Here is a 19,896-nt window from a genome sequence, read left to right on the forward strand (position 1 = left end):
TTTAATGGTGACCAGGTGATGAATGTAACATCAAATGTACACGAAGCCATATTGACACGTATTTCGTACATTTAAATACATGTTTTCATGCTTTGTGTATTGGAACATTCAGAAAGGCACCTAAAAACACAAATTTACTATATTAGGGATATAAAATATAAGTTATAAAACCAACTTTATTGATATTAAAAAATTATAATAAATAAATGTCACTTTTAGAAAAATTTGTAAATAAAATGATTCTGTGTAGGTGCAGTATATTATTGTGGCGGATCTTAGGACCAGGCCTCTCACCCAGTAGGCCTGCATGACTGACGGACCTCTTTCCTACTAGGTTTCAAGAACCACTTCCTCGTCACACGTTGCGCTTCTAAAATCATTTTAACACGCGCTGCATATTTTAATGGGAGTGGTAAGAGTGAGCCAACAGTGCGAGAACAAGATGCGCCTGCAGAGCCGCCACTCAGCCACTACGCGAGTGTGACACATCCCCACATAGCCACCTCAATGTTAACTAAGGGCGGCTTATGCCCCCGTTGCTGTTCACACGCTGTCTGCAAAGCCCTTAATTGGACGCCAGTGAAACTTTACACCCGGCTATGCAAACTATCACAAATGCACAAAGCAGGTCACACATGTTCACAAAGAGGGAGGTTCTCATGAATACAGCATGCCCAGCCTGCATCCAAGTGCAAGGAAGCTGAAGTGGACATTCTGTACTGTTCACTGTAGAGGACAACAGCATTGTGGGACAGGTGCTTGCTGTACCTGTACTCTATTGTCTTGTTCACAGACTTCAATTAAGCTCAAACCACAAGAAAATACTTTATAGTTTCACAGGCCCTGCTTGAAAGGGGGGGGGGGGGGGGGGGGGGTTAATGGACATGCCGTACAGTTCTGAGCAGGGCTGTGGACTTGGACTCGGGGACTCGGTCGGACTCGGTCATTTTTGCCGGACTCGGACTAGGTGTTGATTTTGACCGAGTCCGACAATAAAAAAAATACGTTCAATTTTATTTTCATCATGCTGCTGAGAATGCGCGTAGGAATACTGTCCACAGCCCTGCTTACGATCAATGCGGCCACGTTGAGTTGCACTTAGGCTAATGTTTACATTATGTACCAATGTCAAGGACAATTATGTCACCCAGCTTATATCATTGATGTGTTTCGATAGTTGTGAGGTCGTCACTAATTATTTGTGTTTAGATAAATGTCTGAGCTATAATGGTGTAATTAATGATTAAAAAATATTAGCTTACATGTCCTGTGTTTCAGAATGGTTATTTAATTGGGCGAGAGTGTGTGTTTTCAAGCGTTTTGCCTAATGCCAATGGCACTCAGGGCTAAGGGTGGGCTTCAATGACTATTTTTGTAAAGCCACGCATTTAATACCATGTCAAATAATATATTAGAGTGTAGGTTATGTTCCAATGTATCCACTTCTATCGGTTAAATTGTCAACCGTACATTTATGACTACGCCATGAGTGATCTACGTTATGAACTAGCACAACTCCGGTAGGGCAGGGAAAATGTTATCGATCCGACGTCCGATTGGAACGTCGCCTCACTTTTACGTCCGCGTTCTCAGCAAGGGATCCTATATAAGCCGAACCAGCCAATGTGAAAGCAGTTGCGTTCGTTCTGGTAGATTTTGATCTGAACTAGCCTTGAATAAAGACTAAGCAGTCACATGAATTAACAGAAAAAATGGACAGCCGGACTCGGACTCGGTGGTCAAGAGGCCCGACTCGGACTCGGTGCAAAAATCCGACCGAGTCCACAGCCCGGTTCTGAGAACAAATATTCTAAACGTGAATGATATGAAAAATCTCCTATCATAAGGTGTATTTATTATTACATTAAATATTTTATGTTATAATTTATTCTTAAACAATGGATTATTTTATACTATTGCAGTTGTATTTAAAATATTTGTACATAGTATATAAAAGTATTAACTCACAATAAACAAAAAAGTACTAAAATGTAACATAACCATAGCAGAATTTTGTGGCATCTCATTGAGGATTTTATTTATTATCAGAATAATATAACGGCAGACTCGTATTACGTCACGTGAACATACTACGACGTACAAAAGAGATTGAAAGGTCTTCAAAAAGTGAATTTCTGTGCTTTGAGCAGAGTCGGAAAGCGTTAAGGAGATAACTAAATGAAAAAAGGCGAGCGCGAGGGACTGAGAGATATGAGAAGCATGCGGAAAATGGGTGCAGCCTTGCACACACAAAAGCCCCCATTGGCAAGCCACGGCACCCCAGCTCCCCCTCTTCCAGCACCCCCCCCCCCCCCCCCGCTCCTCCTCCAGCACCAGTCGAGGTGCATTGTGGGGAGGAAAGTCGTTGCCATTCGACCTCTGCGGGGCCTGCGCGGACGCAGCCAGAACCCTGAAAATGTCAGTATGCGCCTAAAAGAGCGATTGTTTTCCGCATAACTGAAACACTCGTACCGGCCGGGCACCTCGCGACCGAAAGACGACGATTAACGACGGCGTGGGTGACAGAGAGAAGACGGAAGGGGAAAAGGAGCATTTGCCGTGGCGGGGGGGATCCTGGTGAGACATTTGTCATAAGCGCAAGAAAATGTCCGGCGAGAGAAACCGCAGGTCGCTGGCGTTCCGAGGCGGTGGACTTGCCGGGCTAACGGGCTCCGCAGGCTGCGGCGGGGGGAACGGTAGCAGCTGGGAGGCCCCAGCCTGTCAGGACCGACATTTTAACGGCAACCGGCCGGACCAAGACGACGACGGGGACCTGGGGGCGACGGGACCAACGCGGAAGCGACTGGAGGGCGCCGGCTCGGTGAGCGACAGCACGGAGCCGGACGCGGAGGAGGAAGAGGACACGGAGGGGGCGGCCGGGGGCCGCAGTCGCGGCGACGCCGACACCGAAGGTGACGCAGTCGCCAACGGCTACAAGGAAGCGTGCACCAAAGACCTGGCGGAGTCCGGGAGCGCCGAGGCGGGACCCAGGAAATGCGGCGTGGGGATGAGACCGCAGACGCTACTCCAGAAGCACTCGCTTTTCCACGCGTCGTGGCTCCACGAGTTCCCATGGCTGCGCTTCTGCCAGCAGACGGGGCTCATGTCGTGCTGGTGGTGCCGCGACGCCGCCACCCGGAGCGGCGACGAGCTCACCAAGGGTAGCAGGAGCTACAAGCGGGCCCTGCTCCTCCGACATCACCTGTCGGCCGAGCACGGCAGGAATGACCCCAGCAAACAGGTAACTCGCACCCCACACTCCTGAACCGCTATCAAACCTTGACATAAAATACACTTTCAAACCACCCAAACACATTTTATCGACTTTTAACACCACATCTTATGCTTGATATTTGAGTAACTTTATCAGACATTTGCAGTCGAGAACCAACTTGTCGGAGATCCCCGCTGTCCGCTTTGAAGCTAATTAGCTTAGGGCTAAGCTAACTGGTAGCTTTTGGCCGTGTATCCGGAATGAGACGCTCGAGTCTGGAGTGAAATTCTCGATGCAAACGCTGAACATCGTGCAAGGTAGCTGGCTATCGAGTACAACCGTGAGTTTTTGTGATCCCCTCAATGCTTCCTACTCGTGTTTTTTTTTTGGCAGTAAACAGCAGAAAAGTATTTGTTCAAGGCCAGTTGTAAGCAAAATATAGCCCGCGGGTCCATCAAAGCTCTTGGCTCAGCTCTTTAATCCGACCCTGAATCTGTTCATAACAAAGTATAACCATAATGTAAAGTATTTCATAATTCATAGGAATCATTTGACATGTATATAATTTTACTAAAACATTTTACATATGCACTTATCGTTTTATTTATCGTTAACAATTTAATTGCATTTGACTATAAATAACTGATTAATATCTTACAAATGCGTTTAATGACCTGGCTTCCTAAAAACAATTCTAATTGACCCTTAAGTACATTTGTTTGCACACCCCTTTGAAGCAGTTTCATTCAGTTGGTACTGTACATATGCCCCTTCCTTTTTCCATGTTTACCGTTGCCTCGGCATCTAACTTGATTACTATCTCGCCAGAGGTCACAGTGACAAGGGGAGCTGCATGCCCCCTATCTTGATTACTATCTCGCCAGAGGTCACAGTGACAAGGGAGCTGCATGCCCCCCCCCTCCCCCTTTTTGCCCTCCTCTCAAGGCTCGTGCTCCCTGGTGACCTCTGTTGCTTTTACACAACCTTCCCCCTCCTCCCCTTGGGGAGCTAAATTAGAGGCGTTGTGCCAGAACGACCCCCGGAAAATCCATAGTGGACAAGAGCAAAAAAAAAAAAAAAGTCTATTGAGAGCAGGGTGAAATGGATGTCCCTAATCCAGAGATGTCAAACGGTGAGCCACATCGCAGTCATGATTTTAAGGTCAGAGTTTAGTTGCCAAAAATTGGTAACCCTGTACTAAAAGAAAAAGGAAAATAATTCTGTGCAATTGGTCTTCGAGGAATTAACTCATTTCATGGTGCAGCGACATGGATTAAATCAAGGACAATTTCCTAATATTGTTTTTTGTTGTTGACGGTCGTCCCTTTGGGGTGTATCTTGTGATTCAGGCTTGTTGAAATCTCCGCTCGAATATTTGAGGGCTACGTGACTGTAAAGAGTGGATGTGTGTGTGTGATAAAATAACCTTTTTTTTAATGGTGCAGACATTTGCACGGCATTCTCAGATGCCATAAAAGCAGGGAGTGTTCGGTCAACGTTGCGGACCTTTCCAATCGGGTGTCAAAGAGCGTTTGTGCCGCTGAGTGAGCTATCGCAGCTGACTTGCGAGGCCCAGTTCGCTCGCAAGAGGATTGGACTGCCGCATTTAGTCTCTTTGCTTGCCACTGGCACTTGCTAATCGGAATGACTTAGTGGTCCACTAACTTGTACACGTGTCTAATTGGGAAGGAGAGCGCCACTAGTGGATTAGGGCGCTCAATGCTTCTGATTCTGCCTGGCAACCAAATGTAGCCAAACCAAAGTTTAGTCTGGCCTTCAGAGGGGCAAAAGACGTCATCGCACCCTTGCGCTTCATGTGAGTTGTTGAAGCCCAGCCCCCGCGGTTGGGTCAAAGATCGGCTAGCTCAAGTGATCCCCATGGGTGGAAAATTGGGGGGTCATTTCACCCCTTGATTGTAGCTCTGACAAAGTGTTTGCGGAGTGTTTACGATCTGCCATCTCCCGTGGACATGATGTTTATTGGGGGCTGCAGGTCAGGGGGACGGGACAGGGAGAATTCTTGTTGAATTAGCAACTCTTCCACACACACACACACACACACACACACACACACACACACACACACACACACACACCTTTCTCGTCAGTTTCTTCTTCTGTGGCACGACAATGTTGGCTCGGCCCTCCTATACCTTGGGCCAAACTCACACAGCTGTATTGTTCTGCTAACTGGGGACCGGCCGGTCGGGTTGACTTGAGTTGTGGGGAGGGGGTTGTGAGTTCTGGGTGGGGTTCTTTAGGGGGGCTTTAATTTCTGCTGGTTTACTGTTCAAGGTGTGTCGTGTTTGGCACGGATCTGCCGTCCCTTGAGGGGGCAGAGCTCCACAGTTTGTTTAGGTTTGAGCTTTATTTGTGTCGTGGCTTGTTTTGATGGCTCGCTCAACCCCTCTGTCGTCGATTGTTGTCGTCCGCCTGCCATCCGATTTGCGGTTGAGCTTTTCCTTCTTGTGTCAGCGACTGTGGCTCTCCTTGCCCACACGCCAGCGTATTACACATGCAGAAGGAAAGGAAAAAGAGTGAGTTCTCAAAAGGCCCACAGTGAGTGGACAATGAGCCTCGGGGAGAACGCGGGCCATTGTGAAGGCCACTCAAAAATGGGGTGGCCTTGTTGACTTTGGCGCTTGCTCGCGTTCCTTTGCCTAACGTGCCCCCCCCTCCTCCCTCCAGCTCCACGTTTTCTCTCAAGGTCTGCCGACTATCAGCCATCTCTTATCTTGCCATTGTAATGTTTCCTCCATTCTAAGCCTCCTTTCAGCCGTTACGGCGAGCGTGTTCCCATTCACTCTCTGGCAATCCCTCACAACCCATCACTCTCTCCCTCCAGCTGTGTGGCCGAGGATGTATGATAACACACCCACCTCATCCCACCCGCTCTTCTCTCGTCTTTGTATGCCATCTCGTGTGCCCGGGCTGCTGCGCGGACAGTGGGGGCTGGGTGGGGACCTCCGCGAAATGAATTTAATCGGCTGAAACCCCAGCTGTGTGTGTGTGTGTGTGTGTGTGTGTGTGTGTGTGCGTGCGTGCGTGCGTGCGTGCGTGTGTGTGTGTGTGTGTGTGCGTGCGTGCGTGTGTGTGTGTGAGTGCAGCTTGCTTTCTGTGTGTTGGCGAGGGTGGTGGGAGGGGGGAAAAATGCCAGAGGAATGTGAATTATTCTGGATTAGGACATCTGCTGTGCAATTTTGTTGCAAAAAAAAACAACTGTCAAAGTAGGCGTCCTGTATATGTTGTCGGTGCGGTTTGTATGTACGATGAAGCTCACGGTGTGTGCGTGCATTGTTTTGTGTACTCCCCCATCTTACTTGCTCGGTACCAGGCTGGCTCTTTGGCTTGTGAGGAGGACGGGTGGGGGGATAGTTCAGCTCTTCTGCCAACTCCCCTCCCTGTCATCCATCCTCCGCCAGGTCTCTCTTTGTTCCAGTGTGCAAAAAGTCCACCATGAGATTTGATTCACCTACTCCTCAAGCAAGCAAGCCAGAAGGTTTTCCAAACAATTCCACTCAACTTGGAAAGCGGGAGGTGCCGGCGGCTCCCGGTCCAGGCAGCCCGTCCCTCCATTGTAGCAAGCTCATTTGTATCCCCACTCCCCTTTTGGAAGCCCGTCAGACCGGTTTGTCCCCCTTGAGCAGGCGTGTCGGGAGCCCTGGGGGTGTTTGCCCACGTCAGAGTGTTGAGTAAAGATGAGGCCAGCGCCAGGGAAATACTGTTCGATTTGTATAAACGCACAACCCGTACACGGTGTGCTCAAATTGTCCTTCAGCAAACTTTCCAAGCCGTTCGTCCCCTTAAACTTACATTTGTGTCTTCAGGGCAACAAAATAGAAGACTGCTCAAAGTATATGGAGAGCCTAAAAGGTGACTTTTTGCAAATGTGTCCAGCTTGTTGCCAGTTGTTCTAGAACAAAAAATACATATATACATACATGTCCTTCTTGCAAATGGACTGATTCAGAACAATATTGCGACTGACAACATTCAGAAACCTCAATCTGCTAATTTGGCGCCGTCCATCACCTAACCGTGTGGTTTTGCTATGACCCAGGAGTCGGGGAGGCCCTCGGACAACGCCAGCCCCTCCACCAACTCCTCGGAGGAGGACTACCGCAACAAGCCCAACGAGAACTCCTACTGCTACCAGCTGCTGCAGGAGCTGGACAAGCAGCGCAAGAGCGGCATCCTGTGCGACGTCAACATTGTGGTGTCGGGCCAGGTGTTCCGCGCCCACAAGAACATCCTGGTGGCGGGCAGCCGCTACTTCAAGACCCTCTACTGCCTGACTCAGAGCGAGGTGCAGGACCAGGCCACCGTCACGCACCTGGACATGGCCGCCGTGCAGGGCTTCTCGGTCATCCTGGACTTTCTCTACTCTGGTAACCTGCTGCTCACCAGCCAGAACGCCATCGAGGTCATGTCGGTGGCCAGCTACCTGCAGATGACCGAGGTGGTGCAGTCGTGCCGGGCCTTCATCAAGGACGCGCTCAACATCAGCATCAAGCAGGAGGCACCCGACTCGGTGCTGGTGGACTACAACAAGCGGCAGACGCTGGCCAAGGAGGGCCAGCGGGGGCGCCCCGACCGCAAGCCCAGCAACTTCTGGGCCACCACCATCCTCTCCAAGTTGTCCATCAAAGCCAGCGGCAACAGCCGAGTCAAGGAGGCGGCGGGGGAGGCCGACAACGGCGGCGTCCGGCTCAAGGAGGAGTCCAGCGACGTGGAGGTGACGCCGGTCGGGGCCGGTCCCCCCGGCGCCCCCACGGGAGCCTGGACCCAACACCACCACGATAACTCGTCCGACTCGGCAGACAACGAGGCCCACTCTCGGGTTTTCGTCTGGAACGAGCCGGGCGCGGCTGCCACCATCAAACGCGAGACCCCCGACGCTGCTGCTGGCAGCGGGCGCCGGAAAAAGCAGGCCACCACACGCCGCTTTGTCTACAACTTCCCGCCCGAACCTGAGGAGGGTTTTGACGAGGGCATGTTCATCCAGCCGTCCGCCTCCTACCCCCGAGAGGATTTCTCGGCGCTCTCAGAAAATGCCGGTAGGACGCACATTTGCACTCTTCCTGCATCCTCCCTCTGCCCAAATTTAAAAAAATGTTTGCTGACATGTTGACGCCATGCAACAAATAATTTCCATTGAGGGGCTGAAATCAGAGGATTTGGACAGTTTGAAGTCAAACACCGGCTCCAAACGGTTAAGTTGATAATCGATTAGATTTTTCATTTTGACATCACTGATACAGATGCACGTCAAGCGCTCTAGAGCGACTGGAGCGGGCTCCCCGTATGTGCGTGCGATGATCAAGCAGGCTCAATCTGGCGTGGTGTTCCCTCCTGATGATCCCCCGCTAATCGCTCTGGAGCCGGGCGGGAGGAGGGCACGGAGGCTTATCGCCACGTTAACGCCTACTTTGCGGCCGCTGCTTCGCCAACGCCGCACGAGTCCTCGCCGCACACTCTTGGCCTTCCACAATAAAATAAAATGTGTGTGATTCCATTTGGAAATCCTCTTTGTGTCCTTCCATACATGTTGATTCCACCCGCTGGGATCCTTGAATAACCTTTTAATCTACCCGCCGCCCTTTCGCCATAGTAAATCTCTCCTTCGGCCATTAAAGTGACGCTCCTCCACCGTGACTGAAGAGAGGGACGTGCTTTTTCCAACATTTGCTTCCCTCCCTAATGCAGGATAATGAAGAAAGCGCTGTGGGGTGGGGTGGGAGGTGTAGGGGTCGGCTCTTCTCCCTCAGGCCTCCCCTCTAAATGCATTGCAATGCTCTTAGTGCCTGCAGCTCCATCTAATGCGCTCCACAAGTGATGCCTTGTGGGGTTTGGGGGATGTGGCGCTAATGGTTTGCGCCCAAGGGTGCGCTTATACATTGGCTGCGTCTCTTGCAGTATTGTGAGAAGAAAATATGCACGCTGCAGATCATCCTTATCAGCAAAATGGATCGACTTCTCCCCGCATGTCCGTGTCCGATTAGGCGCCGCACAGTGGCGTGTTTTGTTGCACGCGTCACATGGCTTCCGCACAGAAAGCTGAGAGTGGATTGCAATTGATTTTGGGGCAAGTTGGCCACGTTAATCAACCTCGCTTGCACTTTCACAATCGAGCGCCGAATGCACGAGGGTGCCAACGTGCTGCTATTCACGATCTGAACCTGTACAACTTCAGTTGAAGAAAATATCGTACAGCTGGTGAGACAATGTGTGAGCTACTCCAACATTTGAACTTTAGAATCAATAATGACAGTTGTTTGATTTAGTCGGAGTTTGAATGTGATTGTTTTGTTCTGAGTATTGTTTAGTAAGAGGGTGTGCACACTTTTACAACTCACCTGTTTTACTCTATCGGGTTGTACAGGTTGAGGTTTTACAGTGGCTGAAAAATTTTGTAAATGAGGTTTTTTTTTGTTTTGTTTTGTTTTTTTAATACCTCCAACCTTGGTATTAGTGGGTGTGGCCACCTCTGCAGCCAGGCCCGTTTGTAAATATTGAGCAAGGGTCCATGGCGGCCATGTTCTCAGTGGGATGTAGGAACACAACATGGCGGAACCGGTTACATGCACTCGCAGGTGTACCGCCCCCCCCCCCCCCCCCCCCCCCCACCACCATCTACTTTACATACAATAAGGCATATATATGTGCGTGGATGTGTGTGGCGTGGTTAGTTGTGTACACAAAAATGCCGCGCCCGTCTCCCCTCCGACAAACCTCCCACCTCTCCCTTGTAATGTTTTTTGTGTCCCTGTCATTGGTTCCCTCCCTCCTTTATCCTAAACCCTGCCCTCCTTTTCCCAGAGCTGGCCAATCAGATCCAGTATAGCATCATCCAGCCAGGGGAGTCCTGGGAGAATGGTAAGCGGCCACATGCATCCTCAAACATTTTCATCGAGGCCACCTTGCAATATCAACAAAACCACAAACGCACAATGTCGCAGATTTTTTCAGAGGAAATTGGTCATTCAACCACAGTGTTAACATTTATAAGCCAACACACCAACCAGCTTGTTTGTAAAATGTAGTACAAGTTGTTACAAAAGAAGAGGGTTGTTACAGAAAGAAAAATGTTCTAAAGAGTAATAATGGTTTTGTATTTTTTTAATTTTCTTGTTTTGGTAAAACAGCATTGAGGTGGGCTTTTCTTTGGGTGCAAATTTGAATGTTTTATTATTATCTACTAAATCCGCAAATGTGTTTCACTCAAATTAAGACGTGCCAATTCTGTCATGCTTAAGTTTATGCTTGTCATTTCAATTCAAATGATGAATAGAAGGTTGGGCTGAAAGCGTGACATCACCGTGACAACAATGTGGTTGTACGCAATACAAGAAGTTTTTGTTGTACTTGTCTGTTAAATTGCTTCTTGGTGTCGGGCTCCCCAAATGTGTTGCAGGTGAACAAACAAACAAATGTATGCCCTCCCATTGCAAGTCAACTGATTGGAGGTTAAGGTGGAACCATGGCAACAGTGTGGTTGCATGCTAAGTGATTGCTAAATTAGGGAAAAGATGCACCACCCCTTTGTTACTTGAAATGAGCGTGCTGGACAAGAAGTGTGCTTGCCCCAACACACACACACACACACGCACACGCACACTCAGCACAGGTAAGCTGGGATTCAACTCCTTCCCAAGCCATCACTTCCTTCCCCCTTAGCAAACTGCCTTGTCGACTGCACCGTTGTGAGTTCAAACAAAACGCCGTGACTCTTCACTTCGCCCCGGCGTGCTCCGTTTTCAAGCGCCTTAACAATCAATAGGTGACTCGTTATCATCCGAGGGTGGCAGGTGGGCGGGCGCGGGGAGAGCAGCTGGCATGGTCCTCTTGGTGCCTCTTGTCCAAGCGGGCACAACATAGCTTGCTAGCTGCAGTTGGCCATGCAGAACCCTCGCGATGTCAAAGTGCATCGCGGGGAACCAGCCAGCAACCATCTGATGAGCGCTTCTGCCTAGTTGTGAACCTTCATGATGCAGTTTAAAAGTTGCCGTTTTGATTGACGGCCCTTGACGCAAGTAAGCAACACGCCAGTTCCCCGCTGACATTTTCCCCTTTGCTACCAGGCGAGTCGTCGCTGCTGGCCATCAACAAGCTGAAGTGTCCGCACTGCAACTACATCGCCAAGCACCGGCGCACGCTCAAGAGGCACCTGGTCATCCACTCGGGCGTGCGCTCCTTCAGCTGCGACATCTGCGGCAAACTCTTCACCCGCCGCGAGCACGTCAAGAGACATTCCCTGGTAAGTACGCTCAAGTCGCCGGGAAGACGCTATTTCTATCACAATGCTGGCTTGCCACTGGCCACGGTGCAATTATTCACTTGACCTAGCATCCTAAATTAGCCAATCCAAAAAGCCGAAAATTGAGAAAAATGTCCATGATGGTTTGGTAAAGTCAAAGCGAAGATTTGCAAATCTTTTTGATTGAACAAAAAAAAAAAAAATTGCCTGCAGAATTCCCGAGATTATCGTTGAGGCTGGAATTCAGAGCAATTAGACAGTTGATCTAAACAATTTATTGTTCATTCAAATAACGAATTGATTGTTGCACCGACTGTATATTAAAGTAAGTCTGTTGCAGCCCAATGAAGCATACTCAATAATAATCTGTTGAATATTTTCTTATTAATGATTGAATGGCATCTGAAAAGAAATGTGAATTTCTCCCCCTTTATTTATTTAGTTACTTACTGTTATAGTCTGTATGTCAGAAAATCATCAAAAAAAGTGTTCAGTAAAAGTGGGTCTGATGAAACGCGTTTATGGAAGGTTACAGAAATTGGAAAAGTTGAGGCTGAAATTCTGAGAAAGGTTAATCGATTATCATGTTGTTGGAGATCAATTTGAGAACTGATAATTGTTCCTTTATTTTGACCCGTTCTGTTGAAAGGCTGGAGGAGTTGCACATTTATAAGTTGGTCCATCACCAAATAGTTGTCATTTATTTGGCATTCAATTCATTTTGCTATCTCTATTTAAAAGGGTGGATTTCCAAGACGTTTGACAATTTTAAGTCAATGTCTCGAGATGATGAATCAGTTGTCAACATAGTTGTCAATTCATTTCATGAAGAGGCGCAGTCCATTCCATAGAAAGGCAGCGAAAGAAATTAGTTCCGTATTGTAGAACAAAAACTGGACTGACGGTGTCCGTCCCGTCCCATGCAGGTGCACAAGAAAGACAAGAAATACAAGTGCATGGTGTGCAAGAAGATCTTCATGCTGGCGGCCAGCGTGGGAATCCGCCACGGCTCGCGGCGCTACGGCGTGTGCGTGGACTGCGCCGACTCGCACCAGGCCAGCCAGGAGGGCCTGGAGGCCATGGAGTTCCCCCGGGACGACGACTTTGAGGCCGACGACGCCGACGACCTGCTGGACGCCGACGACCACGAGCGAGCCGCCTGGGCCCGCCGGGGCGCCGCCCCTCTGGAGGACAACAAAGAGTTCTAGCCTCGCCTCACCCAAATTCTTTTTGCTTTGACTCTTTGTAAGCTGGTAAACAATCAACTCCAAAAGTGCTCTCCAAAACCTTGCAGTTGCGTGATTATGCGAGTTTGACAAAAAAAAGAAAGCTTTGGTGGCGTGGGATCCCCGCCATGTACAGATTTAATTATTATTGTAATTATTATTATTAATGCTCAAAGAAAGATTATATAAAATCAAGTTGTTTTTTTTGGGGTTGTATATTTCCTTTGAAATAGGCGGGGAGGGCTAGCTAGACCAATCATTGGAGACAAAATATGTTAATTATTTAATTTAAGAAGATTTTATGGTCTTATCACAGATGATCTAATTTTTATCATTATGTTTTTTTCCTTTTTCTAACTTGCTGCGTAGATGGCATTTAGTTGCGCTAAAATATTCTTTATTATTCCATTTTTCTTTCCTTTTTTCGTTTCCCTGTGCAAGTCTTGGAACCAAAAAAATCTGTTTGGTGACTTTAGCGTTCTCACAGCCATATTTATATGTTATATTAATTTAAAAGACAAAAAAGAAACGAAAATGGCGCTGTGCTGACGTCATGCCAAACAGAGTGCACACCAAGATGGAGCAGGAAAAACTACTGAATATACTTCAAAGAAAAGACACCTTTATTTCATTTTGTTCATTTAGAGTTTTAAGACAAATTATTTAAAAGTATAAGAAGTAAAGTGCGGGGGGGGGGGGGGGGGGACCATTCTATCTAGCTTTATACCAATCGCTACGTCACGCTAACACTTTAAAAAAGCATTTGACCTTCACTTAAAGCTTGAATCATTTGATGTTTTGTTACCTTTTTCTTTTTTTTTTTTTTTAAAGATTTTTGCCAAATGACGACGTTTGGTGCTGTAATGCTTTGTCGCAGAATACTGGACCTACAAAACAAGCGAGGCTTTAATTTTCATGATGTCTGTGATGAAAAAAAAAAGCTTCAATTGTTCAACTGATGCTTCACCTCCTCTACAACACTATCGCCTCTTTCACGCAGGGACCCCGCCCAAAAACAAACCAACACCCGGCATTTGTCCGCTTTTGCCTTTCACGCCAAACCCAGCAAAAACCGGCCTTTAAATCGTAGCATAGTCGTCCTAAGACTCCAACAGAGATTAAAAAAGAGGGGAGGGGTAGAAGAGTGAGTGAGGGTTAAAAGTTAATAGACAGTAGCAGCGCAGTATACATTTAAACAAATACTGGACCGACGGCAGAGCTTTAATTTTTAGCATTTTGCTTTCGTCCTACAACACCAGCTGGCCTCTCACACAAAAACAGAGAATTTGAGTGTTGAACTCCACATTCCCGTCTCGCATTGCAGAGTTCCGAACCCAAGCATGGCTTTAATGGTTATTGTCATTCCAAACATAAGCAACCCTGCAAAAATGGGCGAGGAGTGCGGCCGAATTTGGCTCCCCTGGCCCGGCAAGGCGCTGGACCTCAAGTGTAGCTTGAATTCTTGTGACATCCAAAAACCCTCCCCCCTATCTTGACGCCGTATAAAAGACTTTGATACAACCTCCGAGGCGGGTAAATTGCCGGGCCGTGACGAAAAGAGGCGGAAAAATGCCGGTTTTCAAGGGGTTTCTGTGGACTATCAGGTAATCTTTGCCATTTTTTAAAAATTGTTGCTTTTATACGGCAGTACATTTCTGTGTGAAATATGCGTTACGAGGACCTAAAGCGGATGTCTTTTTTGTTTCTTTTTGGTACAGAGTTGTAAACGCCGTTTATATCGCCACATATATTTGGAATCAAGTAACGGTGACTGGACGTCCAAAGTTGTTTTGAAATGTTTAATTTTGTCTGCCAGGTAGTTTGTGTGGTTCCGCCAGACTAAAATGAGTGAAGCTCTATGGCGCCATCATAGACATGCACTTACTTTTGATCTTTATTTTTTTTTCCCAAAAGTGGGTCTTTTTTAGCAGTTTGTTATTTAATATATATCTAAGTATATTGACTCCAAAAATGCAATCAAGACTGTTTCTATTTTGTCCAACCAAAATTGTTATTATTTCATCTTAATGTACGGGACGGAGGAGCCGGGCGACATTCCCTTGGCCCCTCCCCTTGATGATTGTCCCCTCCCACAACTTCAGCACATGTTTTTCGAATGGCGCACGGGGCGGCAGTATTTAGCAAAACGCAACTAAAAATATCGACGTATAGCCCGTGTGTGTTCATATGCAGTTTGTACCCCTCATCATCATCCTCGTGTCACTTTCAAAAATCACTGTGGGTGGGGCCTGTGATGTAATAGATACAATATGGAGAGTCGTCTATGAATAGAAATATATGGAAAATTTTATATTTAACTCCCTTCCGCTTTGCCGTGCGCTGCTTGTCCTTGACTTCCTCTTTTTTTTATTATTATTATTCGCACCATCCTACTGATTTTTTAAAATTATTTTTAATGCTGTATTTATGGACAATAAGCAAAACAAAAGTATGCCACCACACTACAAATTTTGTTTTCCCCACATACACCCATCCATCCACTTCCCGGCTGTATTTTTTTACACTTTAAAGATTAAAAAAAGACAAAAGCTGTGTTTTTCAACTTATTTGCTCTGACAGCGATGCAAAACCCGGTGCCCTCCGAACACAAAATAAGCAAAATTCAGGTTACTCTTTTTATGTTTTTACTAGAACTTTTCAAAGATTGAACTTAACATTGTCCTGGTTTGTTGCTCTTCTCTCTGTATTAAATCAAATTGTACTACTGTTCCTCTCTATATTACATTTTAAAAATAAAACTTTGATATTGCTGAAATTGTTGGGGGATTGTTTTTGTGTCTCAGACATTGTGAAAGAAAAAATAAGCATTGTCTTAACATTTGATGCAGGAGATGCATCCAAAGCAGCATTAATTCACTTTTGCATTATAAATTCAGAATATTTCAGAGAGTCTTAGATTAGTATTTTAATTTGTGTCTTGAAATGAGTTTGTCATTCCACACTTTAGTATTGCCAATCATGTTTTTTTTCCCCACAGACGACAAGTATGGGCTTGAGTGTTGTAATGTCAGTCAATGAGTTGCTGCACCATTTGTTTTCAAATGTCGTCCTGAAAAGGTGAGCACGACCAAAACGCTAGTTTCATTAGCCAGTCCATGGCCTTTTTTGGTGGTGGTGTTTTTTTTTTTTTTTTTTCTGTCTTTGACAAACTATCAAGGGGTGACCAAATGCAGCAGCACACTGCTAGGAGTTGGCTCCTCCGAGCGAATCGTCTTCGGTTTTAAAATAACTATAGAAATTCAGCGATTTTGGTCCAAAATGATACAAAACTATTGAAAAAATGATACAAAACTATTGATATTAAAAGGAAAATGACTGTAATAAAAACAATAGAATTTGTTTTTCCCCTTTTCACGATGGCAGGGTAGGCATAGCCTCCCTTGCCTCCTCTGACCGCACGTCCCTGGTTTAAATAGTAGTCAGCTGCTGAGCAGAGGCGGGTGCAGGTGATTGAGGTGATAAGTGGACGTGGTTACGACTGACCGGGCCCTCCCCGCCCGAACGAGGGAGGGCCCGGCATTGCAACATCGATACGTCACAGGTTGGCCACCCCTGTAGCGATCATGCCGCCGGCCCCCACCCACGCGCGCACTGCATACGACCACGCGCAGAGACCAGGCCCCGCCCCGCGGCCACACACCCCGGGAGGAGCGCATGCACACTCATCAGTCTCCCCCGCTTCCTCAGGTGAGGGAAGTTTGTCTACGGTTTGAGCGGGGGAGACTGCGGAGGAGTGTGCATGCGCTCCTCCCACCTGCGTGAAGCTGGCCCCCCACCCCACGCAAAATTTAAGGAAAGTAGTCTGTTTCGTTTGTGCTTCGTTTGTGCTGATTTGTGCAGCAAAAATTTTCGTTTGTGCTGCTTCGGTTTTTTTAGTTATAAAAGATTATTTTATAAGTCATCCAGAGTTCACCCAGCCCCCCATCTGCTCCAAATGAACCCAAAACGGTACCATTCGTTTGTGCTTCGTTTGTGCTGGTTTGTGCAGCAAAAATTTCGTTTGTGCTGCTTCCGTTTCGTAGATATTACACTTTTATTTTATAGCGATGACGTCACCCAGCCCCCCCATCTGCTCCAAATGAACCCAAAATGGTACCGTTCGTTTGTGCTTCGTTTGTGCTGGTTTGTGCAGCAAAAATTTCGTTTGTGCTGCTTCCGTTTCGTAGATATTACACTTTTATTTTATAGCGATGACGTCACCCAGCCCCCCCATTTTCCACCAAATGGACCCAAAATGGTACCGTTCGTTTGTGCTTCATTTGTGCTGGTTTGTGCAGCAAAATGTTTCGTTTGTGCTGCTTCGGTTTCGGAGATATTACACATTTCATTCATAGCGATGACGTCACCGTGAAGCCGGCCCCCCATTTTCCTCCAAATGGACCCAAAATGGTACCGTTCGTTTGTGCTTCGTTTGTGCTGGTTTGTGCAGCAAAAATTTTCGTTTGTGCTGCTTCGGTTTCGTAGATATTACACATTTCATTCTTAGCGATGACGTCACCATGAAGCTGGCCCCCCATTTTGCTCCACATGGACCCAAAATGGTACCGTTCGTTTGTGCTTCATTTGTGCAGCAAAAAAATCGTTTGTGCTGCTTCGGTTTCGTAGATATTACACATTTCATTCATAGCAATGACGTCACCGTGAAGCTGGCCCCCCATTTTCCTCCAAATGGACCCAAAATGGTACCGTTCGTTTGTGCTTCGTTTGTGCTGGTTTGTGCTGCAAAAAGTTTCGTTTGTGCTGGCACGGTTTTGCAGATATTACAAATTTATTTTCTAGTGATGACGTCACCGTATTTCGTCGCAAATTTCAAGCTCCTGGAATGTTCCTGATGCAGGACGAATACAAGAGGTATATATGTTCTTAGCCTAGTCTTTTTTTTAGCTTACAGAAAACATTCTCTGTGGGAAATGGCTTTTAGTACGAGGATATTTCTGTAATTATGTTTTTATCGTGCTCATTGATGAATTTCCTTGTTATCAATAAGCCTATATGATAATTTTTTTTCCAATTACATCTGACGTGAAAAAGGTTCACCGCAACCTAAATACCTGATGAGTCTATGTCTGTTCCAAAACATTAATTAATGCAACAATTAATACATGTATGAGAAGTTGATGACAGCCAGAAAAAGAAACTTGAAAACATGAAAAAATAACTTTCTTTGTCAAAGGAGAACATTATCAACATTTTTTTTTTAGCAACAATTCAAACAATACATCACTGCACTGTGTAGAACACAGCATGTGGGAAGATCTTAGTATTTACTGATGCTGCTTTCACTCCACTTCCCAGGTCATTATAGATCTTCCAGGCATATGCAGTCCTCCAGCAGTATGCCACATAATGCCCAAGAGAATCCTGGGTCAGTCCTGGTTCAAAGCCAATAACTGCTCTCAAAGTAAAAGTCTTCTCTTTTAGCTCCAGACTGGAGGGAAATTCAAGCAAGGCAACTTCCTTGCAACTGCTACCAAGGTCAGTGTCAATCCACACAAACTCTCCCAGATTGTAGCTGTGAGTAACATTACCTGAACACAGAGCCTTGCCTGTATTGTTGTCCTGTGTTTTGAATGAAGACGGACACTGGGAAGGATGTGCTGATTTAATGGATCACCTGGTTCTTGTCCCTCAACTTCCTCATCTGAAATGGGGACAAATTCCACTGCGATTTGCACTCTCAAGCATTTCTTGCACTTTTCTGATGGGATAGGGGCTCCAGAATTGTCATTACCCTCTGTCTCACTCAGTGCCACAATGGTGAAGGAATGGGGTCGAAATACAAAAAGTCCTACCTAGCTACAAAAACAGATATGCTCAAACCTCATTGAATAAAGTACATAAGTAGAAAAGTATATTCACATATTAAATCAATAAAAGAAACACTTTAAGCTTATAATTATACCTACACACCAAATCAATAAAGAAGACATAACTAGACATTTTTGATAAATGGTAATGAGAAAGCCCCTCCGTGAGTCATCACCTTATCGTGGTGGAGGGGTTTGCGTGCCCCTATGATCCTAGGAGCCATGTTGTTGGGGGCTTCATGCCCCTGGTAGGGTCACCCATGGCAAACGGGTCCTAGGTGAGGGGCCAGACAAAGCACGGCTCACAGAAGCCCCTTATGATGAGAAAAATAAATGGATTTCGTTTTCCCTCGCCCGGACGCGGGTCACCGGGGCCCCCCTCTGGAGCCAGGTCTGGAGGCGGGGCTCGAAGGCGAGCGTCTGGTGGCCGGGCCTTCGCCCATGGGGCCCGGCCGGGCACAGCCCGAAAAGGAAACGTGGGTCCCCCTTCCCATGGGCTCACCACCTGTAGGAGGGGCCAAAGGGGTCGGGTGCAGTGTGAGCTGGGCGGCGGCCAAAGACAGGGACCTTGGCGGTCTGATCCCCGGCTGCACAAGCTGGCTCTTGGGACATGGAATGTTACCTCTCTGGCTGGAAAGGAGCCCGAACTGGTGTGCGAGGCAGAAAAATTCCGACTAGATATAGTCGGACTAGCCTCCACGCACAGTTTGGGTTCCGGTACAAGCCCTCTCGAGAGGGGCTGCACTCTCTTCCACTCTGGAGTTGCCCACGGTGAGAGGCGTCGAGCAGGTGTGTGTATACTTATTGTCCCCCGGCTGGGCGCCTGCACATTGGGGTTCACCCCGGTGAACGAGAGGGTAGCCTCCCTCCGCCTTCGGGTGGGGGGACGGGTCCTGGCTGTTGTTTGTGTCTATGCACCAAACGGCAGCTCAGAGTACCCACCCTTCTTGGGGTCCCTGGAGGAAGTGCTGGAGAGCGCTCCTTCTGGGGACTCCATCGTTCTACTGGGTGACTTCAATGCTCACGTGGGCAATGACATTGAGACCTGGAAGGGCGTGATTGGGAGGAACGGCCCCCCCGATCTGAACCCGAGCGGTGTTCAATTATTGGACTTTTGTGCTCGACACGGATTTTCAATAATGAACACCATGTTCAAACATAAGGGTGTTCATGTGTGCACTTGGCACCAGGACACCCTAGGCCGCAATTCGATGATCGACTTTGTAGTCGTGTCATCGGATTTGCGGCCGCATGTTTTGGACACTCAGGTGAAGAGAGGGGCGGAGCTGTCAACTGATCACCACCTGGTGGTGGGTTGGCTCCGATGGTGGGGTAAGATGCCGGTCCGACCTGGCAGACCCAAACTCTCTG

At 47.3% G+C, this 19,896-nt stretch overlaps 1 protein-coding gene across 2 annotated transcripts; it reads left to right on the forward strand.

The window, feature by feature from the left end:
• Nucleotides 1-2,326: 2,326 nt before the first annotated feature.
• Nucleotides 2,327-15,473, forward strand: zbtb10 (zinc finger and BTB domain containing 10). 2 transcript variants are annotated; one of them, XM_049751059.1, is made up of 5 exons: nucleotides 2,327-3,241; nucleotides 7,275-8,271; nucleotides 10,034-10,090; nucleotides 11,296-11,471; nucleotides 12,398-15,473. In XM_049751059.1, the coding sequence occupies exons 1-5, from the start codon at nucleotides 2,606-2,608 to the stop codon at nucleotides 12,677-12,679; spliced, it is 2,148 nt and encodes a 715-aa protein (XP_049607016.1). In that variant the 5' UTR covers nucleotides 2,327-2,605; the 3' UTR covers nucleotides 12,680-15,473. The 2 variants fall into 2 exon arrangements, with proteins under 2 accessions (XP_049607016.1, XP_049607017.1); XM_049751060.1 differs by lacking the exon at nucleotides 10,034-10,090.
• The last annotated feature ends 4,423 nt before the right edge of the window (nucleotides 15,474-19,896 follow it).

Source organism: Syngnathus scovelli, chromosome 19 (genome assembly GCF_024217435.2).
Source record: "Syngnathus scovelli strain Florida chromosome 19, RoL_Ssco_1.2, whole genome shotgun sequence".
In the NCBI taxonomy this organism is placed as follows: Eukaryota; Metazoa; Chordata; class Actinopteri; order Syngnathiformes; family Syngnathidae; genus Syngnathus; species Syngnathus scovelli.

Excerpts from the sequence above, each read along its gene's own strand:
- zbtb10 (XM_049751059.1), top strand. The coding sequence starts at position 2,606 with ATGTCCGGCGAGAGAAACCGCAGGTCGCTGGCGTTCCGAGGCGGTGGA. Across the intron at positions 3,242-7,274 it reads GGAATGACCCCAGCAAACAG|GAGTCGGGGAGGCCCTCGGA; the intron begins GTAACTCGCACC and ends GCTATGACCCAG. Across the intron at positions 11,472-12,397 it reads ACGTCAAGAGACATTCCCTG|GTGCACAAGAAAGACAAGAA; the intron begins GTAAGTACGCTC and ends CGTCCCATGCAG.